Source organism: Nerophis lumbriciformis, linkage group LG23 (assembly GCF_033978685.3).
Source record: "Nerophis lumbriciformis linkage group LG23, RoL_Nlum_v2.1, whole genome shotgun sequence".
In the NCBI taxonomy this organism is placed as follows: domain Eukaryota; kingdom Metazoa; phylum Chordata; class Actinopteri; order Syngnathiformes; family Syngnathidae; genus Nerophis; species Nerophis lumbriciformis.
Window position 1 is genome coordinate 27246557 of NC_084570.2, and position 25559 is coordinate 27272115.

General features: G+C 36.7%; 1 protein-coding gene across 2 annotated transcripts in view; it reads left to right on the forward strand.

Annotated features, from left to right (window-relative positions):
* tfeb (transcription factor EB) overlaps positions 1 to 23368 on the forward strand; it is a 136893-nt gene extending 113525 nt beyond the window's left edge. For both annotated transcript variants that reach the window (XM_061984856.2, XM_061984858.1), the window contains 5 exons: positions 1272 to 1389; positions 6660 to 6710; positions 6895 to 6970; positions 10604 to 10751; positions 17997 to 23368. In XM_061984856.2, coding sequence (XP_061840840.1) covers positions 1272 to 1389; positions 6660 to 6710; positions 6895 to 6970; positions 10604 to 10751; positions 17997 to 18560 — 957 coding nt within the window. In that variant the 3' untranslated portion in view covers positions 18561 to 23368. The remainder of the gene's footprint in view (positions 1 to 1271; positions 1390 to 6659; positions 6711 to 6894; positions 6971 to 10603; positions 10752 to 17996) is intronic.
* The last annotated feature ends 2191 nt before the right edge of the window (positions 23369 to 25559 follow it).

A 25559-nucleotide genomic window follows, 5' to 3' on the forward strand; every position in this document is an offset into this window, starting at 1 on the left:
AGTCTAAAGGACAGGAAATAAAAGCATGCATTAGTACCTCCGTGTTAGCCTGAGAGAGAAACGGGCGGACTCTGGCTATGTTCTTAAGATGATAAAAAAACTACTTTTGTAATATTTTTAATATATGGGATAAGAGTCAGCTCGGAGTCAAAAATCATGCCAACATTTTTTATAGACTGTTGGTTTAAAATTTTAAAAATAGCAGGACTTTTAATAATAAGCATTTTATTCTGGAAACAATCGTTATTTAACTTGCAATTCCTAAATTATAGAAGTGTCAAAAAAAATGTTTTTTTCGAATGAATCGCAATTTTTATTGGTAACGATTCTAATCGATACAAAAAAATATATGTATATTTTTATTTTTGTTTATTTTTTAATCTATCTTGTCCAGTCACTTTATTACATTTTTGGGTGAAATTTTACTAAACAAAACCAGTTTTCTTTTAAGTAATATAGAAATGTATCACTGCTGTTCATCTATTTAATGGAGGAACCTAGTTAATCATAGAACTGGCAAACTGACTTTAAATCGAATTGTTTCCGCCAAGAATGAAATCGAACACTGACCTACTAAATTAAGCACCTTTGGGATGTTGCCGAATCTTTAAACAAGATTTTATATGTAGAGAAAACCAAAACATCTTATTTAAGTAGTCTTTTTCCTTAATTTTAACATTTTTAAACCAGAACAGACAACATTTATTTTAGCTAAAATTAAGATTATGGTGTAAAGTCATTGACTCAAATTAAGTCAATCGCACTTAAAACATGGGACATTTCTAGAAATAAAATCAAACATAGTGGCAAATAATTTGCAGTGTCGGCGTCTTTGCAAAGCGAAATCCCAGCTTTGGTGTTGAAGTGCAATACTTTATGAGAATGTTTGTGCGAAGGAGAGAATAAAACCATAAAGAGAGATAGGATCCTGTCAAGAGGATGACAGTCAATCATTACTGTATGTTTGTCAGCGTGTCCTCAGGTGTGATATTATCGCATTATCTTCCGCTATCGGCGCTTTACGGCACACTAAACTTCGACTTAAGTGCGGATCTGAGGCTTTAAATGAGAATAAAATGTCAAGTTATGCCCATTTGACTGCTGTTTGACTTTCAGTTTTATGACTAACTCTGTTTGACTTAACATTTAGGAGGGAGCTATGCTATTTTGTGGATAATCAAGGTTTTCATCATTCCTCCAACTATGTCCGGAAGTGTTCACCTGGGTTTAGACGGCGTGTCTACCTACTAATTGTGTTTGTTTGTTTGCAGCTCCCCCTGTCCAGCAGCCACCTGGATGTGTACACCGGTCCTGGGATGAAGGGGCCGGCCATTGCAATGACCAGCAACTCCTGTCCGGCCAACTTGACCATCAAACGGGAGCTTACAGGTGCAGTCCTTTTTGCACGTTTTAGCACACGTGACGGCAGACGGAGATAAAATGAAAATAATTTAAAACCGGACCTGAATAAGTCAAACAGTGGGAAGGTCGGACAGAAGACGTTGGCTGTCTTACAAGCGTAAAAATAAGTTAGCTACGGTCAATATTCGGATGGGATAGCAAAATGTTCAAACATTTCCAACCTACAGTTTAAAAAACATAAAAACAAAATAAAAGCATAAATGCGCAAACAGGTATGATATAATCAGATTCACACCTTAGACTTAGACAAACTTTATTGATCCACAAGGGAAATTGTTCCACACAGTAGCTCAGTTACAAAGGTTGGAAAGTATAATGCAGGTATAAAGTAGACTAAAATGTACCATAGTAGCAATATAAAATATAACATATATTTAATTTTTACATATTATATATACAGAATATAATATATACTGATATATATATATATATATATGTCATATATATATTCAATAAATGGTTTGATATTAATAAGTTATCATTTAATGATAAGAAAACTACATTTATGGTGTTTAGTGGTGCAAGGACAAATTGTGAAGCAAAATTAAAATTAAATCAAGTGGAAATTGATAGAGTATATGAAACTAAATTCTTGGGAATAATAATTGATCATAAATTATGTTGGAAACCGCATATTGAATATATAAAGGGAAAAATATCCAAATCCATTGCTATTCTTTATAAAGTAAAACACATGCTGAATAAGAAATGTCTGCATATGTTATATTATTCTTTTATTTTTCCATTTTTAACATATTGTGTTGAAGTTTGGGGAAATGTTTATATAACAAACATAGACCCAATAATTAAACTCCAAAAAAGGGTCATTAGAATAATACACAAAGTGTGCTACTATGAACATACCAATCCATTATTTATAAGTTCTAATGTGTTAAAATTTTCAGATATTGTGTTTTTAAAAACAATGGAAAAGATGTTTCCAGTAACGAACAACAGCCTTCCAGCTTGTATTCTTAGCTTATTTCAATTAAGAGGAGAAAACTATCATTTACGGGGGATATTGATTTTGGAAATAGGTAAAGCAAGAACGAATATTAAATACAAATGTATTTCAGTTTTAGGAGTTAAATGGTGGAACAAGCTCAGTGATGAGCTGAAGACATGTACTTCTTTGTTAAGGTTTAGGAAAACATTGAAAGGTGAAATAATTGAAAATTATAAAATAAAGTAACAATTACTTTCATCCCATTGATTTTTTTTTTTTTAACGTTGATGTTCCAGGTAATCTTATTTTCAGTGAAGGTATAGGATAGGCAAATATAAGCTTTGGCTTCAGCCTATTCCTTTTTCGGTCATGCTTTTTCTTTTCTTTTCTTTTGTGTGTAAATGTGTATGATTGTTATATATGTATAATCTGTACTGTTAAACTGGTCACACAAAATGGTTGATGGTTGATTATATAACCGAAATAAACTTATTTCATTCATATATTCCGTCCATACATTTTCTACCGCTTGTCCCTTTCGGGGTCGCGGGGGGTGTATATTATATTATAATATATTTTTATATGATATATACAATATATAACAAATCCCAATTACCATGTACAATATTACAGTATATGTAACAGCTGCAGCAAAAAAAAGGACAGCATAACATAGAGCTGTGAAATTTCCGTGTTTTTAAACATCAATTCTGCATTTTTTTCATGAAATATTAGTAAGAATACGATCTAAACAAAATGTGTTATATTGGAGATGATCAGGAGCATCGAAATAAGCGTTAGCTAACCATAGAGCTAGCTTACTCGCTGTCGCCTCCGTTTGTTCTCCGAGCCACAAGGTTTGACGGCTGTCTTCTTTGCTACGAATCATATTTGGATGATTATAATCCGAACATTGTTAGTTCCAATCAAGTTGCAGTTGTAGAGTAGTAGGGTTGTCCTGATACCAATATTTTAGTACCGGTACCAAAATGTTTTTCGATACTTTTCGGTACTTTTCTAATTTGGGCACCACAAATAAATGGCATTATTGGCTTTATTTTAACAAAAAAAATTGAGGGTACATTGAACACATGTTTATTATTGCAATCGAAGAACAATTTTGTCCTTAAATAAAATAGTGAACATACTAGACAACTTGTCTTTTAGCAGTAAGTAAACAAACAAAGGCTCCTAATTAGTCTGCTGACATATGCAATAACATATTGTGTCATTTATATTCTATTATTTTGTGAAAATTATGAGGGACAATCTGTAAAAATGAATTATTAATCCACTTGTTCATTTACTGTTAATATCTGGTTATTTTCTCTTTTAACATGTTCTATCTACACTTCTGTTAAAATGTAATAATCACTTATTCTTCTGTTGTTTGATACTTTACATTAGTTTTGGATGATACCACAAATTTGGGTATCAATCCGACAACAAGTAGTTACAGGATCATACATTGGTCATATTCAAAATCCTCATGTCTCCAGGGACGTATTTCCTGAGTTTATAAACATAATATGAATTTTAAATAAAGGAAAAAAGATTTTGTTACGATAAAAAATATTGATGTAATCATAGTAGTATCGACTAGATACGGTATTGTACTTGCTATCATTACAGTGGATGTCAGGTGTAGATCCACTAATGGCATTTGTTTACATTCAGGGTGCTAGCTTGCTGTTAGCGGTGAGCTATTGTATCCTCCTACGGTGTGTAGTGAAGCATGTTTAGCTATTCCTCGTCCTGCAGGGATGATACTTGTAACAAACTTACTGTATTTATCACCATGGAGGCGAGGATTAGTGATTTAGAAGTAGCTAAAACACTGTGGATGGATGTTAGCTGGTAGCAAGCTAGCCATGTTTTAAAGCATCCTCTTTCTGAGGGCGTTTCAGTGTTATAGCTTCACCTTTATCGTTAGTTTTTAAGCCAAAATACGTCCGTTCTCCCTTTTCTGTCTACACACTGTGTCTGCTTGTAAGTACTCTGTGATTGTGCGCTGCCGAAAATGCTCCTCTGCTCGTAAACCCAGCAATGTCACGACACGCCATCATGCCCGGGAACTGGTACTTTTCAAACAGAGTAGAGTACCGTTTTTGATTCATTAGTACCGCGATACAATACCAGTACCGGTATACCGTAAAATCCTATAGAGGAGTGGTGTCCGGACTGCGGCCCGCGGCTCTCCAATTTGGCCCGTGAGACGTCCTGAGTTCAACAAATCATCGCACTGCGGAGTGCTTTCAAATTAATCCAAAATACTAGGCGGTTTCTGAATGCTACATATTTGCTGCCATCTTGTAGACAATGTAAGTAAATCATCTCAATGACCCTTGAAAGTACTTTGAAATAATAGCACAGCATTCACTTATATGACCCAATCCAAACGAACTTCCCTAGTTATGTTGCAAAAAACAAAATGCCACTGACATAAAAGTTAACACACATGACACAACCTGCTCACTGAACATTGCGGATATTATGAAAAACATCCAAACACTATAAAAAAAAAATTACACCCATTTAAATCCATAAGAATGCATGATGGGAACATGTAAAACACTCTCCACACTTATCCAGTTTTGGTGCATTTTAGCTGCTTGATATTTCTGATTGATTACACAACTTTAAGGAGGTTATCGCGGAAGTAAACAAGGTAGAAGTCCAACTTTCACATACTCTTAATATCCAATCACAGTATATCAATTATTAATTATATATATATCCTTTAAATTAATATAATATGTAGGGAATACATATATATAATATCGTCAAAGTTTGAACACCCATGTTCTAGAGTATCTATTAGTAGCCAGAGAAGGTATATTTTTGACGTGACGGATGTAAACGGAGGTCACAACACAGGAAGTATATTACCCGAGGGGGCATGGCTACAGGATAGACTTGTCAAATGGAAAACATATTCTGAGTTCTTTGCATGCATGTTATATAATTTTACATGACATTTTAAATTATGATTATGTCAGTAAATGATCTACTAAAACTACAAATGATTAAAACATTAAAAATATAAATTGGCTTGGCTTTTGGGTACGGTCGAATATCTGCCAGTGTGAAAGAACTGGACATTGAAATTTTGAAATTTCACGTAAAAAAAAAAACCTCTTAGGAAAAAGCACGTTTAATGAAAGAACACAACAGAAATTATGTACAAAAATAGAGCAAAAATGTACTGAAACTAAAGGACAAAGAAGTCAGAATTTGTCCCCTGAGGGTTAAAAGAAAATCTAAAATGTATTTTTCGGACTATAAGGCGCACTTAAAAGCCTTTCATTTTCTCCAAAATGGACACTGCGCCTTATGTACGTATTATTTCTGGTTGTGCTTACCGACTTCAAAGCAATGTTATTTGGTACATGGTGTAATGATAAGTGTGACCAGTAGATGGCAGTCAGACATAAGAGATACGTGTGGACTGCAGGTTGACGCCTGTTCAATAAATGATGTAGCAAGTAGCCGTAAGCAAGCAACATCAAAACGTTGATGTTTCATTGAGAATATAGAACATTACACACGGCGCTCAAAAATGTTTTCGTACGACTTTGGTAAGCTACACTGCTCGATGGATTGTCGGAGCATTACGGCTACCATAGTCAGACGTACTGGGCTTCAACATGCAGTATTATTATGGTGTGTGTATAAGGACCCCAAAATGGCACCTATTAGGAGACATATTATCTGGTGTTTTGTTTCACATTATTATGCAAAACCAACTTTTCTTACTTATTTGGGATCTGCATACGTCTTGTTATGGGACATTCATACTCCGCTGTTGCCATTTCTAATATAAAGTAGTGTACACTTCTAACTTATATCTGTCAGTAGACTCGCTATGGAATCGCTATAAACTACCGGTACAAGAAAGATGGCGGGGAGAAGACGCTGTTGAAGTGGAGGCAAGTAAATAAGAATAGACAGTCAAAAAGCGGCTTGAAGATAGTGTGTGTAACATAATCTACGCAATATTTTGACCAAAGAACCACCATTACATGTTATGTAGACCACAAGGAAGTCCTTTAAATGTAGAAACATTTGTTATAATATGACCCTTTTAATCCGGTGCGCCTTATGGCCCCAAAAAATACGGTACTTTCAATATTTTTTTTGTGGACTTTTTGAACTTGCACTGCAACCACATAATTTCCCCATTGTAGGCTAAATACAAGTCAATCCTATCCTGGATGTTTGTGTGTTCTGCCTAGTGCACATTGTGTTTGTCAGCCATTGGTTGATCACTTCCTGTTCTTGCAATGTGCAGAAGTGCGTGCCATGGCCAAGGAGAGACAAAAGAAAGACAACCACAATCTAAGTAAGCCTGCACTCTTTTTAAATTTTTTTTAAATGGGATGTTTTGAGATGGTTCGCTACAGTTGTGTTCCTCACAACAGTTACGTAGCCCCGACCCTCTTGCTGAATGAGCAGACATAGAAGAGTGAGTGTGTGGATTACCGTTGTTTCTTTGTATTTATCTGCTGTTTGTACTTCATCAACAGTTGAAAGAAGACGGAGGTTCAACATCAACGATCGTATTAAAGAACTCGGCACAATGATTCCCAAAACCAATGACCTGTAGGTGTTTTTTTGTAGCATATTGTGTTGTTAGTTCAGACTTTGTGTTCATGTGTGATTGGCTCACTGCGCTTCACTTTTTCCACATTTTGTTATATTAGAGCCTTATTCAAAAATGAAATTATTCATTTTTTCCCCTCAAAATTCTACACAATGACAATGTGAAAAGTTTTAATTGTTTTTATTTTGTAAATCCATCCATCCATCCATTTTCTACCGCTTATTCCTTTGGGGTCGCGGGTGGCGCTGGAGCCTATCTCAGCTACAATCGGGCGGAAGGCGGGGTACACCCTGGACAAGTCGCCACCTCATCGCAGGGCCAACACAGATAGACAGACAACATTCACACTCACATCCACACACTAGGGCCAATTTAGTGTTGCCAATCAACTTATCCCCAGGTGCATGTCTTTGGAAGTGGGAGGAAGCCGGAGTACCCGGAGGGAACCCACGCAGTCACGGGGAGAACATGCAAACTCCACACAGAAAGATCCCGAGCCCGGGATTGAACCCAAGACTACTCAGGACCTTCGTATTGTGAGGCAGATGCACTAACCCCTCTGCCACCGTGAAGCCCTATTTTGTAAATGTATTATATATATATATATATATATATATATATATATATATATATATATATATATATATATATACATATATAAACCCCGTTTCCATATGAGTTGGGAAATTGTTTGTTAGATGTAAATATAAACGGAATACAATGATTTGCAAATCATTTTCAACCCATATTCAGTTGAATATGCTACAAAGACAACATATTTGATGTTCAAACTGATAAACATTTTTTTTTTTTTGCAAATAATCATTAACTTTAGAATTTGATGCCAGCAACACATGACAAAGAAGTTGGGAAAGGTGGCAATAAATACTGGTAAAGTTGAGGAATGCTCATCAAACACTTAATTGGAACATCCCAAAGGTGTGCAGGCTAATTGGGAACAGGTGGGTGCCATGATTGGGTATATATATTCCCAAAAAATGCTCAGTCTTTCACAAGAAAGGATGGGGCGAGGTACACCCCTTTGTCCACAACTGCGTGAGCAAATAGTCAAACAGTTTAAGAACAACGTTTCTCAAAGTGCAATTGCAAGAAATTTAGGGATTTCAACATCTACGGTCCATAATATCATCAAAAGGTTCAGAGAATATGGAGGAATCACTCCACGTAAGCGGCATGGCCGGAAACCATCATTGAATGACCGTGACCTTCGATCCCTCAGGCACTGTATCAAAAACCGACGTCAATCTCTAAAGGATATCACCACATGGGCTCAGGAACACTTCAGAAAACCACTGTCACTAAAAACAGTTTGTCGCTACATCTGTAAGTGCAAGTTAAAGCTCTACTATGCAAAGCGAAAGCCATTTATCAACAACATCCAGAAACGCCGCCGGCTTCTCTGGGCCCGAGATCATCTAAGATGGACTCATGCAAAGTGGAAAAGTGTTCTGTGGTCTGACGAGTCCACATTTCAAATTGTTTTTGGAAATATTCGACATCGTGTCATCCGTACCAAAAGGGAAGCGAACCATCCAGACTGTTATCGACGCAAAGTTCAAAAGCCAGCATCTGTGATGGTATGGGGGTGCATTAGTGCCCAAGGCATGGGTAACTTACACATCTGTGAATGCACCATTAACGCTGAAAGGTACATACAGGTTTTGGAACAACATATGCTGCCATCTAAACGCCGTCTTTTTCATGGACGCCCTTGCTTATTTCAGCAAGACAATGCCAAGCCACATTCAGCACGTGTTACAACAGCGTGGCTTCGTAAGAAAAGAGTGTGGGTACTTTCCTGGCCCGTCTGCAGTCCAGACCTGTCTCCCATCGAAAATGTGTGGAGCATTATGAAGCGTAAAATATGACAGCGGAGACCCTGGACTGTTGAACGACTGAAGCTCTACATAAAACAAGAATAGGAAAGAATTCCACTTCCAAAGCTTCAACAATTAGTTTCCTCAGTTCCCAATCATTTATTGAGTGTTGTTAAAAGAAAAGGCGATGTAACACAGTGGTGAACATGCCCTTTCCCAACTACTTTGGCACGTGTTGCAGCCATGAAATTCTAAGTTAATTATTATTTGCAGAAAAAAAAATAAAGTTTATGAGTTTGAACATCAAATATCTTGTCTTTGTAGTGCATTCAATTGAAGATGGGTTGAAAAGGATTTGCAAATCATTGTATTCCGTTTATTTTTACATCTAACACAATTTCCCAACTCATACGGAAACAGGGTTTGTATATATATATATATTTATATATATATATATGTATATATATATATATTTATATATATATATATGTATATATATATATATATATATATATATGTATATATATATATGTATTTATGTATGTATATATATATATATGTGTATGTATATATATATATATATATAATATATATATTTATATATATATATGTATATATATATATATATATATATATGTATATATATATATATATATATATATATATATGTATATATATATATATATATATAGAACAAAACACATGTACATAAGTTTAGACAGCCTTTGCTCAATACTTAAGCAGTTACAGCCTCAAGTATTTTTGAATACGATGCCACAAGCTTGGCACACCTATCTTTGGGCACTTTCAACCATTCCTTTTTGCAGCACCTCCAAGCTCCATCAGGTTGAATGGGAAGTGTTGGTTTTCATCCAAGATGTCTCTGTACATTGTTGCATTCATCTTTCCCTCTATCCTGACTAGTCTCCCATCCTCACAGCATGATGCTGCCACCACCATGCTTTTCTGTAGGGATGGTATTGGCCTGGTGATGACCGGTGCTTGGTTTCCTCAAAACATTCACGGCAAAGACTCTAATCTGTGTCTCATCAGACCAGAGAATTTGGTTTCTCATGGTCTGAGAGTCTTTCAGGTGCATTTTGGCAAACTTTACTAAGGAATGGCTTCCGTCTGGCCACTCTACCATACAGATCTGATTGGTGGTTTGTACTTCTGGAAGGTTCTCCTCTCTCCACAGAGGAATACTGTAGATCTGACAGAGTGACCATCAGGTTCTTGGTCACATCCCTGACTAGACTAAGATGAATGCAGCAATATACAGAGACATCCTGGATGAAAACCAATGCTTCCCATCCAACCTGATGGAGCTTGAGAGGTGCTGCAAAGAGGAATGAGAGAAAGAGCCCAAAGATAGGTGTGCCAAGCTTGTGGCATCGTATTCAAACCGACTTGAGGCTGGATTTTCTGCCAAAGGTGCATCAACAAAGTAATGAGAAGAGGCTGTCAATACTTATGTACATGTGATTTTTTTTATTTCTACTTAATTTTGCTAAAAAAAAATCACATTGTCATAATGGGGTATTGTGTGTAGAATTTTGAGGACAAAACTCTATGTATTCCATTTTGGAATAAGGCTGTTTCACACTTAAGTTAAATAAATCTGTGTGCCACTTCAGTGTTAACGAGGTCAATAATTAACCACTTAAAGAACTTTTTTTAAGCTACAAGATTAAATGTGTGATTAATCCGACATTCATGCAGTTAATTAGTTATTGCATTAATTTACAGTCCTTTGCGGAGATAACCACTCAAATATCTCAATTGCTCCCGCAGAGATGTGCGCTGGAACAAAGGCACCATCCTGAGAGCGTCTGTGGATTACATCAAACGCATGCAGAAGGATGCACATAGGTCCAGAGAGGTGGAAAACAACTTTAAAAGGATGGAAATGGCCAACAAGCAATTGATGCTTCGCATTCAGGTAACTCAACCCAAATGGATCCATACCTGAGCCACATTTTGAGGTCATGTGAAGTGGTACCTTCTGGAAATAACACGAGAAAGACTTTTAGTTGTGTTCGGAAAGACACCAAAATATACCAAATTTAATATTTATTTATGTTACTATTGTTTTTTTTAATTAAACTGATGTACAAAATAGCTAACTCTGACTGTAAACAAATAAATAAAAAACATTTACCGGATTTTGCGGACTATGGAGCGCATATATATATATATATATATATATATATATATATATATATATATATATATATATATATATATATATATATATATATATATATGTATATATATATAAGCCGCATCCACAAAATTTTGACAATTTTTTCCCATATATTAGCCGCACCGTACTATAAGCCGCAGATATATACATTGTGAAATTAGTTATTTACGCAAAAATGCTTATATACAAACCTTAATTGTTTCCAAATGGTGTCTGTAACACGGCAGTAAAACGGCAGATAAAACAGAAGTCATCGTCATGGACCCACTAGCTGCGCAAGCTAGCTCTCCAATCAGCTAAACAGACTCAATAACTCCACGGTGACGTTTTGGTGAATTTACTGAGGAATTTGTGAAACTGACACAATACAAAAAGAATGCCATTGTAAGTTAACAATACTAACACAGACAGGGCCGGCCCGTGGCATAGGCCGTATAGGCAAATGCTAAGGGCGCCGTCCATCAGGGGGCGCCACGCCAGTGCCACAAATGTTGGAGAAAAAAAAAAGAAAAAAAAGTTGGTACTATTATTTCTAAATACAAAAAATAATCCCACGTTAATTAAAATGCAAATTAAAGCCTATTTAATAGAAATATTATTTGTTACAACATTACGCCCCCCCCCTTCCCCCCGCACGGTGCGGGGGGGAGGGTTAATATTGTGGAGGGGGCTAAATTGTTATGGAAAATAATAATGTAACGTTAGGTAATTACAGTACTCCCACCTTACATTCCTCAGGGACATTTGTATTAGATCTTTTAAGCAGGTGTTTTTGTTTACATTGTTATTGCCTTCTGGTTAGCTAATGTTTGCCCTGCAGGTAATAGTCACTTTTCCACCCCTTTATATATTAGGTATAGTTGTAAGCAGAGGTGGGTAGAGTAGCCAGAAATTGTACTCAAGTAAGAGTACTGTTACTTTAGAGATTTATTACTCAAGTAAAAGTAAGGAGTAGTCACCCAAATATTTACTTGAGTAAAAGTAAAAAGTATGTTGTGAAAAAACTACTCAAGTACTGAGTAACTGATGAGTAACATACACACACACACATATATATATATATATATATATATATATACATACATATACATTGATGTATACAGTATATAATTTATATGTATTTATTTTGCTGTTTTTGTTTACATGTTAAAGATGTTTTAATGAATATACATGCATGTTTAACATATAGATTCCTTTCTTTCATGCAGACTAGAATATAAGTTGGTGTATTACCTGATTCTGATGACTTGCGTTGATTTTAATCAGACAGTAGTGATGATAACGTCCACGTTTTCAAATGGAGGAGAAGAAAAGTTCCTCCTTTCTGTCTAATACCACATGAAAGTGGTTGGTTTTTGGCACCTTATTTGTCCAGCTTCCATATTCGTTTTTATACACTTTACAAGAAATATATTGGCGTCAAACTCCGTAGCTTGCTAGCTTGTTTGCGCTGGCTTTCGGAGACTCTTGTTTTGAAAGCGCAGGCGCGATGGAGCGGCACTTTTATTGTGAAGACAGGAACGTCCTCATGTGCGGTCAGTCTTGAGGCTTTTGACGGGATGTACGGTTGAAATAAAAAAAAGTATATTTTTTCCTTCACACTTTTGATTGATTGATTGGAACTTTTATGATTAGATTGCACAGTACAGTACATATTCCATACAATTGACCACTAAATGGTAACACCCCAATAAGTTTTTCAACTTGTTTAAGTCAGGTCATGTGACCACCTGGCTCTGTTTGATTGGTCCAACGTCACCAGTGACTGCATCTGATTGGTGGAACGAAGTGAAACGTCACCAGTAAGGCAGGCACTTTGAAGGTCTGTCTGACAGACCAAAACAAACAAAGCGTGCATTAACAGATCGATAAAAATTAGTAGCGAGTAGCGAGCTGAATGTAGATAAAAGTAGCGGAGTAAAAGTAGCGTTCCTTCTCTATAAATATACTTAAGTAAAAGTAAAAGTATGTTGCATTAAAACTACTCTTAGAAGTACAATTTATCCCAAAAGTTACTCAAGTAGATGTAACGGAGTAAATGTAGCGCGTTACTACCCACCTCTGGTTGTAAGTATAAAAAAAAAGGTCAAAGACAAAGCTATTCGGTTTCTTGTGAGTATATACACTTCACTGCCGATGTGGGGGGGCGCCACCTAAAATCTTGCCTAGGGCGCCAGATTGGTTAGGGCCGGGCCTGAACACAGACACTCGTAAGCGTGTTAGCATATTAGCTAATGCTAACGACGCTGGTTTGATTACATTACGATAGCACGTACAAATATGCATGAAAACACTCCTACAGACATCACACATGGGACGGTTTAGTAAGTAAGAATTGTTTTGCTTATATTGTAAAACTTACAAACGTTGCTTGGAGTGATGAATGAAGAATCCTTTCGAGCAGAAACACTATGAATGGTTTTACTTCCGGTTTAAGGCATTAAAAACAGGTACGTTTTCATCCTGCAACACCTGCAGTGAGTGAACTCGTCCAAAAGATGGCGCCGTAGCACAAACAATAACACACGTTTTCAGGTTCTCTGTCAATATTTTATGACATTTATTTGTTGAATACAAAACATTATTGCCGTTAGTGAAAAAAAATCAATAATAGCTGCACCGTTTTATAAGCCGCAGGGTGCAAAGCGTTGGAAAAAAGTAGAGGCTGGCGGCGTGGCGCAGTGGAAGAGTGGCCGTGTGCAACCCGAGGGTCCCTGGTTCAATCCCCACCTAGTACCAACCTCGTCATGTCCGTTGTGTCCTGAGCAAGACACTTCACCCTTGCTCCTGATGGGTGCTGGTTAGCGCCTTGCATGGCAGCTCCCTCCATCAGTGTGTGAATGTGTGTGTGAATGGGTAAATGTGGAAGTAGTGTCAAAGCGCTTTGAGTACCTTGAAGGTAGAAAAGCGCTATACAAGTACAACCCATTTATCATTTATTTATTTATAGTTCGGAAAATACGGTAGATTTTTATTTTTCGTTTTCTTGTTCCTATTATTACAAAATCAATTTTGGAATGTGTTGTTATTGTTTACAAACTCAGGGTGTAAGTCTCTGGATACAGGAAGGCTTTGAGGGCAAACCCCAAATGATTTAAAAGAGGGCCAATAGTTGTTTTTTTATTTTGTTTAGTTATTTTGCATTTTGTTGAAATTCAATACCACAAATGTAATACATCACCTGATGTAGAACAGTATTAGCACATTCTAAATTCAGTATCATAAGCTTTATAAGAAAGGTGTTATTGTGTTGCTTTTAGTTACTTGCTATAAAACATTTCCAGTTCTATAATATATACCAGTGGTTCTAAACTTAGTACCACCATAATGACCAACATTTAAACAATGTAGCATAGTAGGCCCAAGTAATCATTAAAAACAAGGCAGAGGTTTTATCTAACCATTCTGTCACAACCCTAAAAAATGTGTATTACTACTATTATGTTATATGTATTACTAACGTAATATACTATTATTTTGCTCTTAATATATTAATTATTTGCCAGTTTTAAAAGATGAAATAAATGCCTAATTTTAATTATTATCAATATTTATTTTAATTTGTATTCAATATAATTTATAATTTATTGGATTTTGTTTACATATTTTTGACCACTATAACATTACACACAGTTTGAACAGTAACTGTGTTTGAATAGGTCAAAATAAAACACTGTTCTTTAATCGGGTGATTATTTGGCGTGCTGGTAGATGGCGGCCTAGATGGAGCGTACCACAGTTTGAGAATCCCCGATCTATTGTCAAAGTATTGGATCTGGACTCGAAATGGGATCGGTTCCAAGGTCAAAAAAAGTGTCCAACAACTAGAATTTGCAATTCCGGTAGGAATTGCGTTTGAATGCCCTATGTGCTCAAGCCGCTGAACTACTGATACGTGTGAATCGAAATGGAATGCTTGAATGTCCAGGGTGAGTGGAGTGTGTGGATGTTGGAACAATTCGAATCACCTGAGAAATGTGAGATATGGAGAGTTTTGTATATTGCCTGTTCATTTTCAATAGGGAAAAAATTCCTGCAAATTCCGGGAAAACCGGGAATTTTGGAAATCATGTTTTTGCGTTCGATATATCGGAAGAGTAGTGTGGGTGGATGGTTAAAGGTCGGAATCCGGTTTAAAAATGGCGCAAAATTTTTAGAATTTAGGGCATTGTAGAACTATGTATACGTCCATTCATTTAAATGGGAATTTCCTGGAAATTTAGGAATTTCTTGAAAACCGGGAATCTTTGAAAATATTGATACAAATACAATTGTCCTAGATGATATGAATGGGTTGGTGTAGTCGGTTGAAGAATGTTTACGTAGTAACACTTTGAATTGAGAATGGGTATTTCGGAATTCCTGGAATTTGGGGAAAATTGGGAATTTGTATGAAAAAAATCAGAGCATTTGTTGTTACAACTAAGAGGAATGTTTTGAAGGTGGAATGGTCAATAACGGTTAAAAAATGTGGACTGTGAAAACTTTCCAGGAAGAGGTGAACATAGGGCTTTGGAAAACCGGGAATTCTGGGAATTACTGGAATTTTTTTAAACTTGAAAATGGTAGTATGATTGTCCAAGATAGGTGGAGTGTGTGGTTGGTGGAACGTTTCGAATCGGGTGAGAAATGTGGAAGTTTGTGCATGTTTGAAAATTGGCCCATTCATTTTCAATGGGAAAAATGTCCAGGAAAACCAGGAATACTGGGTAAAGCGGGATCCATCCATCCATTTTCTACCGCTTGTCCCTTTCGGGATTGCAGGGCGAGCTGGAGCCTATCTCAGCTACAATCGGGCGGAAGGCGGGGTACACCCTGGACAAGTCGCTACCTCATCGCAGGGTAAAGCGGGATATACAGTATATATATTTTTTTTAATTTTTGAGGAGTTCACGATTCCCTGTCGAGCCGAATGTTTTGATACTTGAACGGTTCCGATCGGATGAAAAGTGGGCTGTGATGATTTTTTAGGGGTAGAATAACATTTGTGAGTGCTTGGACAATCACACAATAATAATAATAAATAGATGATTTTTTTGGTGTAGATTAACGATTGTGAATGCTTGGATATTCACATAATAATAACAGTATATAGATGATTTTTGTTTGATGTAGAATAACGTTTGTGAGTGCTTAGACATTCACACAATAATTATTTAAAAAATGGAGGATTTTTTGTTGTAGGATAACGTTTGTGAGCGCTTGGACAGTCACACAATAATAATAATAAATAGATGATTATTTGGTGTCGAATAACGTGTGTGAGTGCTTGGACATTCACACAATAATAATGAATATATGATTTTTTTGCTGGTTAATAATGTTTGTGAGTGCTTGGACATTCACACAGTAATAATAATAATAAATACATATTTTTTTTGTTTTAGAATAAGGTTTGAGTGCTTGGACATTCACACAATAATAATAATACAAATTGATGATTATTTAGTGTAGAATACCGTGTGTGAGTGCTTGGATATTCACACAATAATAATAATATTTTTTTTTTTGGTGTAAAATAACATTTGTGAGTGCTTGGACATTCACACAATAATAATAATAAATAGATAATTATTTGGTGTAGAATAATGTTTGTGAGTGCTTGGACATTCACACAATAATAATAATAATAAATTATTATTTAGTGTAGAATAACGTGTGTGTGTGTGTGTGTGTGTGTGTGTGTGTGTGTGTGTGTGTGTGTGTGTGTGTGTGTGTGTGTGTGTGTGTGTGTGTGTGCGTGCTTGGACATTCACCCAATAATCATAATAAATAGATGCATTTTTGGTGTAGAATAACGTGTGTGAGTGCTTGGACATTCACCCAACAGTGATAATAATAATTATTATTTTTTTGGTGTAGAATAACGTTTGTGAGTGCTTGGACATTCACACAATAATAATGATAATACTAAATAGATGATTATTTGGTGTAGAACAACATGTGTGAGTGCTTGGACATTCATACAACAATAATAATACCTAGATGATTTTTGGGTGTAGAATAACATGTGTGAGTGCTTGGAAATTCACACAATAATAATAATAAATAGATGATGTTTTGGTGTAGAATAACGTGTGTGATTGCTTGGACTTTCACATCCATCCATTTTCTACCGCTTGTCCCCTACACAATAATAAAAATAACAAATAGATAATTTTTTGGTGTAGAATAACGTTTGTGAGTGCTTGGACATTCACACAATAAGGATAATAATAAATAGATTATTTTTTGGTGTAGATTAACGTTTTTGAGTGCTTTGACATTCACACAATAATAATAATAACAAATAGATGATTTGTTTTGGTGTACAGGAACATTTGTGAGTGCTTGGACATTCACACAATAATAATAATAATAAATAGATGATTTTTTTGGTGTAGAATAACGTTTGTGAGTGCTTGGAAATTCACACAATAATAATTAAAATGTATGATTTTTTGGTGTAGAATAACTTTTGTGAGTGCTTGGACATTCACACAATAATAATAATAAATAGATTATTTGTTTTGGTGTAGAATAACGTTTGAGTGCTTGGACATTCACACTTTAATTACAATAATAAATGGATGATTTTTTTGTTTGTAGATTAACATTTGTGAGTGCGTGGATATTCACACAGTAATAATAATAAATAGATAATTTTTTTGGTGTAGAATAACGTTTGAGAGTGCTTGGACATTCACAGAATAATGATAATAAATTGATGATTTTTTTTTGGTGTAGAATAAAGTGTGTAATTGCTTGGACATTCCCACAATAATAAACATAAATAGATGATGTTTTGGTGTAGAATAACGTTTGTGAGTGCTTCGACATTCACACAATAATACTAAATAGATGATTATTTGGTGTAAAATAACGTGTGTGAGTGCTTGGACATTCAAACAATAATGATAATAATAAAGTTATTATTATTTGGTGTAGAATAATGTTTGTGAGTAGAAAACTGCAATGTCCTAAAGGTGATGTTTTTGACAGGAGTTGGAGATGCAAGCTCACATGCATGGCCTTCCCAGCCCCTCCCCATCGGGCATCAACCCAGGTGACATAATGGCCTCGTACATAAAACAGGAGACCAGCCCAGAAGAGAACCTGTCCCACTCCCAGACCCAAGCTCCACACCAGCACATGTCCCAGAACCAAGGCCCGGCCCACCCCCAGCAGCACCACTTCCTCCCGCAGTCCCACCTCCACCAACAGGCTCCGCCTCCGCCGCCCAGGCAGATGGGCATGCTCCCCCAGCACCTCCAGGCCCAAGCCCCCATCCAGTACCCGGCAGTAGGCAGCTCCCAGCCCTTTGACTTTGCCCAGTCGCTGGACTTGTGCGACGGCATGCAGGTCTTCTCGGACGGCATGTCGGGGCTGGGGGACCTGGGAGGACTGGACTTGCAGGGCCGCAGGGGAGACATGGGCTTCCTGATGATGGACGAGCCCTTGTCCCCCATGGGCGGGGACCCTCTGCTCTCCACCATGTCCCCGGAGGCCTCTGTCGACTCCAGTCGCAGATCTAGCTTCAGCATAGAGGATGGAGACATACTGTAAACGCACACACACACACACTCACACACACACACACACACACGCACACACTCCCTTAAAGAGGAACTGCACTTTTTTTTGGAATATTGCCTATCATTCACGATCCTTTAGTAAGACAAGAACGCATACGTTTTTCTTTTTTAAATGCATTCTAAATAGTAAATAAACTGTAGCAAAAGTCAGCAGACAGTGGAGAAAATGGTAGTCGCTCTAGTCTGCCGATAAAGCGTTAAACACATCCAAACACCTCCATTAAGGTTTTATTTACATGATGTATGGTATATACATGTAATGTAGTAACATTCATAATAACATTTAATATTTACTTATTTTGATCATTTTAAGCATGCGGCGTATTAAGCACGACGTTCGCGTGTTCCTTCTACAACATCACTGATTATTACTCGCTGCAGACTTCATGGGAGCAAATAAACATTAAAAAATATCACTTACTGTACTATGTCTGCTCTCGCTGGGATGTCGACTGCTAGAATGTTAATTTATTCCCATTTAGATGAAGATTTCATCTAATCTTCGTGAAGAAAAAAAGGGCAGTTCCAAGCCTCTTTTCGTGATGTTTCCGGGTCTAAATTGGATACCAAAGTGTACCAACTTGTCAGATTATATGTTCATGCTTCTACTATCCCGGTGAGAGGCATGATTTATGATCTCGAAAAGTGGTTCTTAAACTTTTTTTTTTTTTTTTTTTTTACCAAGTACCACCTCAGAAAACACTGGCTCTTCAAGTACCACCATCATGACCAACATTAAAATACAGTAGCGTAGTAGGCCTAAGTAGTCATTAAAAAACAAGGCAGAGGTTTTATTTAACAAGTATATTTGTAACACTGTGTTTGAATATAGAAAAATTAAACACTGTAGTTTTATTCGAGTGATTCTTTGGCGTACCACTAGATGGAGCATGTGTACCAAGGGTCGTGCACTAGCAGCACAGGCTAGTTAGCTCTCTGCGATCAGATTGCCGCCAAAAATTGTCCGTCTGCGTTAGTGCTTATAATAACAATATCACTAGTACTTGTTAATATTCAGACCACAAAATGTAAATTGAGTATTGTTGGCGCTTTTTAGATGTTTTTTAACGGGTTTAATGAGTGGAATAGAGCAAGGGTTCTTAACCTTTTTGACCTTGGGGCCCAACTTTTACACTACAGAGGGGCCCGGGGCCAACTCAAATATTAACACTGAATTAGTCATCTTACTCTTGATTTTAATCGTAATCAATAATATCTAACCTACTTGCAGTTTACAACCTTGTCACATGATATGAAAGCATGTGATTATTATTAATAACATAAAACTTAGACTTGGGCTATTTAGAAAAATAAGTACTTAGCAAATTCATACAAAGTGACTCATTAATATCTGATGAAAAATAATTAAAAATTAATAATTAATATATTAACTCATATACAAAAATACAGCTTCACCACTTTAGTCATAATTTTAGCGCTTAAGAAAATGTTCAAAGACCAAAAAAAGTCTGATTATTTTTTTATATGGATTTTTGATTTTATTTTATTTTTTTAATTGATGAACAATCGTTCCAAATAAGAATTGCGATTAATTCTGAAATAAACATTTTTTTACACCCCTATCAAATACAATGCAATAGAAGGCACTCATGAAAAAACTGATGAACACACAATTACGATGTGCTAAAAAGAATAAATTCCAATTAAATTAATAATAATAATAATAATATATATATGTTTAACTCAACTGTAAATAAAATATAAGTGCAAATGAAAATACAGATTCACCACTTTGGTCATAATTTTTGCACTTAAGAAACTTTTCAATGACATGAACATTTTTTTTGGTTTTATTGATTTTTGATTTGTTTTTTAATCAATAAAGAATCGTTTCAAGTGAGAATTAAGATTCATTCTAAAATCTATTTTTTCACCCCGCCTCTATCAAATACACTGCAAAAGAAGGGACTCATGAAAAAAAAAGATGAACACAATTACAAAGTGCTAAAATTAATACATTCTAATAAAATTAATAATAAATCATAATAATAACAATATATACGTTTAACTAAACTGTAAATTTAAGTGCAAATGAAAATACAGCTTCACATCTTTGGTCATAATTTTTGCGCTTAAGAAACTTTTCAGTGACCAAAAAAAATGTCAGATTTTTTTAATATAATTTTTTATTGTATTTTTTTGGAGGGGAATTGTTGAAGAATTGTTCCAAATAAGAATTGCGATTAATTCTAAAATTGATTTTTTTTTTACATCCTTATCAAATACACTGCAAAAGAAGGGACTCATGAAAAACTGATCAACACACAATTGCAAAGAGCTAAAATGGATAAATTCCAATTCAATTAATAATAAATAATAATAATATATATGTTTAACTAAACTGTTAATAAATTAAAGTGCAAATAAAAATACAGATTCACCACTTTGGTCAACATTTTTGTGCTGAAGAAACTTTTCCATGACTTTAGCTCCAGACTTCTTCTGTTTGTTTGATATTGTCATTACTGCCACAAGTGGTGGACAAGTGTATTACAACTGAATACCACTGCGGCCCACAGCTGAAAAACTGATATTTTGTATTATATAGTTAAGAAACACTGTAATAGAGTCCCTTCCTATGACTCCACTGTGAGCGACTTTTATTGACGTTTATTTCCGAGTTAGAATGCATTTAAAAAAATTATATATATAAATCCTTTTTGTCTCTCATAATGATTGTGAACGAGAGGAATATCCCCCAAAAAACACACAACTTTGGAAAAGTTCCACGACGACATGGTCACCAAGAACCCAACACACTCTGTAGTTGTCCACCTGGATACCACGCCATCCGAGGACTGGACCTTGTCAAACCCGCAAAGGTCGGAAGCCCAAATAAGGAATCACGAACGACCCGGAATCAAGCCGACGTCGCTTCGATCGAGTGTAAAGCCGCGCTGCTCCGCCTCCTTCTTTGTGTTTGTCGTTGCAGTCCGTTGCCACTGGGGGCGCCGTCCGCCAAGCTTTGAGCATGCTGTAGGGGGCGTCACCGGAGCTTTTCTAACCCTCCACTCACGCATGTCGTTTTGACCGCCTTTTAAAGCCACGGCCATCATACTCAGGTACCTTAACACGAGTCACAAGCAGGGTCGTTTTTGCATAAGTGCCACTTGATGGCAACACTTTATATACTTTTAATACTGTGGAAGACACACACACACACAGCAACCGGTGTACACTTCATCTTACACGCCGCACCGTGTTCACTTAGCTCGTTTTCAAATCACTGTGTTCTTCACGCGGAGTGACGTCACACGCCCTCCTCCAAAGGGCGTCTCATTGGCCGCCTGCATCTGGTCGTCATGGCGATGGAAGGATAATTGATCGTTAGCGATAGGGAAACTAATTGATTCCTTATAAGTAGGGATGGGCATGACTTCATCTCCTTGATTGACCGTGTGAGGAATCCGTGATCGATTATTCGATTAATTTATATATGTGGGTCTTTTTTTTTTTATGTCTCTGAATGTTCTGCACTCCTTTTTCCATGCTAGCATTGAGATAAAAAAAATTGATTTTAGGAAGAAAAAAGACAAAACTAGTGGAATTCCCGAGCATTACCGAGTCATTTGACTTAATACGACATCCAAAATAAAATTACATTTGTATATCTAGAAACTACCACGACTTTTAAGCTGAAAACAAGTATTTTATTCTGAAAACCAGCATTATTCAACTTGCAATTCTCAAATGAAGCGTCCTCGGGATGTTGTGGAATCTTTTAATCTACCTTATTTGAAAAGTTCTTGTCTCAATTTTAAAAAATGTTAAACTACAAGATTAGTCGATGACTTAAAAATAAATAAAACGCTCTTAAAAAGTAGGGAAACTTTTAGAAATTACAATTAGAAACTAAATTAACAGTGCCTCTGCTGGTGAAAGGCAAGTACTGCACTCCATTTTTCGCCCTCAAGAGCGATGTCACATATCAACTTATTGATGACCTAAACCGGCAGTTCTCACACTTTTTTTTTCTTTTCACCACCCGGAAAAACACTTGGCCCTCCAAGCACCGCCATCATGACCACAGTAGCGCAGTAGGCCTAAGTATTCATAAAAACAAGGCGGCGGTTTTGTTTAACGAGTACATTTAAAATTTTTGGGCCACTGTAACATCACGCACAGTTTGAACAGTAACACTGTGTATAAATACAGGAAGATAAAACACTGTACTTTTGCTCAGGTGATTCGTTGGCACAATTTGAGAATCACTGATTTAAATGATGCCTATCCCTAATTATAAGATAGGTTATTGTAATATTTTTGATTTGTGTTTATTTAATCTCCCAAAGCACTGGAAACTATATTATTCTTTAGACTATTGTTATTATGTTGTTGTTTTGTGCCACAAAGCTGCCTGAAAGTATTTTCTTTGTATTTGTTGTTTTACTTTCTTTATTCCCACCCCCTTGGGCAACAGCAAAGAAACGTCTGTGAATTTAAGACTCAATGAGGATTGTGTACATTTGTAATGTTTTTTTTTTTTTTTTTACACGATCTGGCTTTTATTGCAAATATTAAGAGATGATTGAAGTCAACTTTCTTGTCATGAATGTAAAGTTTACCAGAGTAAAGTCAGTTTTGCTGTGCCTTGCCCGCTTTCTAGCTGTGGTCTCCATGGCAACGGGAAGGAGCTGACGTAACCAACCGCTTGCCAACACTCCAAAGAACAGCCTCTACTCCTCCACTAGGGGGCGCTCTGTAGAGCGACCTGCACACGGAAATGTCCTGATTTTGATGAAGTTATAAAATGTTTCACCAGAGTTCATGAAGCTGCTTCAAGTGTTTCATTTGTGTCGTGATGCTAGTGTGTGTGTGCGTGTCTGTGTGTGTTCTTGTATTTCTACCCTTCTTGAGACATCAACGAAGAAAAGTACCTTCCATATGAGGACCGGTGAACAAGTTAGGACCGAAATCATGGTCCCAATACGGAAAACCATTGCATCTAATAGAGAGCCAAATACTAGAGTCCGTGAACATTGCTCCAAAGTCAAGATGTTTTGTTGATTTAATGTGCAAAGGCAGCAATACATGATAAAACAAGACGGCAGCTAAAGAATGACTTCTCTATTTAAAAAAAAATAGAAACCCGCCAGGTGAACAGCTGATTTTACGACTTACCTTTTCTTATGTTTGCATAGTATGTATATATTATTAATGTTGTAAATACAAATATTTATGTATCTAAAAAGGGTGGTCCTAAAGAGGTAGGCATTGTTCGGAGGTCTCAAGAAGATAACAAATACAAGAATGTGTGTATGTGTGTGCACACGCACCTATTTGCCACGACTAAAGTCATTCAAAATCAATTTTTCCACCCCCAATTAAAGATAAGTTTCAGTTGAGGGTTTGGCATGAATTTACAAGTAAAATCTGTAACGATACAATGTACCCAAAGGTGACTTTCGTTTGTGTGAATGTCCAAGCATTTACGATTACACACCAAAAAAAAAATCTATTTATTATTATAATTATTATATGTGCGAATCTTCAAGCATTTAAGATTCTATACCAAAAAAAATCATCAATTTATTATTAATATTATTATTAAATGTGTGAATGTCCAAACATTCACACATTTAAGATTGTACACCAAAAAAGCATCTATTTATTATTAATATTATTATATGTGGGGCAGCACGGTGACAGAGGGGTTAGTGCGTCTGCCTCACAATACGAAGGTGCTGAGTAGTCTGGGGTTCAATCCCAGGCTCGGGATCTTTCTGTGTGGAGTTTGCATGTTCTCCCCGTGACTGCGTGGGTTCCCTCCGGGTACTCTGGCTTCCTCCCACCTCCAAAAACATGCACCTGGGGATAGGTTGATTGGCAACACTAAATTGGCCCTAGTGTGTGAATGTGAGTGTGACTGTTGTCTGTCTATCTGTGTTGGCCCTGCGATGAAGTGGCGACTTGTCCAGGGCGTACCCCCGCCTTCCGCCCGATTGTAGCTGAGATAGGCTCCAGCGCCCCCCGCGACCCCGAAGGGAATAAGCGGTAGAAAATGGATGGATGGATTATTATATGTGTGAATGTCCAAGTATTTAAGTTTTACACCCAAAAATAAACTATTATTAATGTTATTCTATGGGTGAATGTCCAAACATTTACGATTCTACACCCAAAAAAAATCATCTATTTATTATTAATATTATTATTATTGTATGTGTGAATGTCCAAGCATTTAAGATTATACACCAAAAAATAATCTTTTATTAATCCATCCATCCATTTTCTACCACTTGTCCCCTTCAGGGTGGCAGGGGGGCCTATCTCAGCTGCATTCGGACGGAAGGCGGGGTACACCCTGGATAAGTTGCCACCTCATCACAGGGCCAAATATTATTATTAAATGTGTGAATGTCCAAACAATCAAACATTTAAGATTCTACACCCAAAATTAATTTTTTTAAATTATTATTATTATTATTATTATATGTGTGAATGTCCAAGCATTTAAGATTATACACCAAAAACCAAACACCATGCTTTAAGACGGCCACAATCACACAGCGGTGGAGATCCTAAGCGGCACCAAGTTCCTGGGGGTGCAGATAACTGACAATATAACCTGGTCCCTACACACCGGAGCTCTTGTAAAAAGAGCTCAGCAGCGCATGCACTTTTTGTGTCGGATGAAAAGAGCACAGCTCCCTCCCCCCATTCTCAGCACATTCTACAGAGGCACTATAGAGAGCCTGCTGACCAACAGCATCTCTGTCTGGACTGGAGCCTGCAATGCCTCAGACTGGAAGTCTCTCCAGAGAGTGGTGAGGACGGCGGAAAAGATCATCAGGACTCCTCTTCCTCCTATCCAGGAGATCACAAAAAGCCGCTGCCTGACCAGGGCTCAGAAAATCTGCAAAGACCCCTCACACCCCCACCAAAGACTGTTTTCACTGCTGGACTCTAGAAAGAGGTTCCGCAGCCTCCGTAACAGAACCTCCAGGTA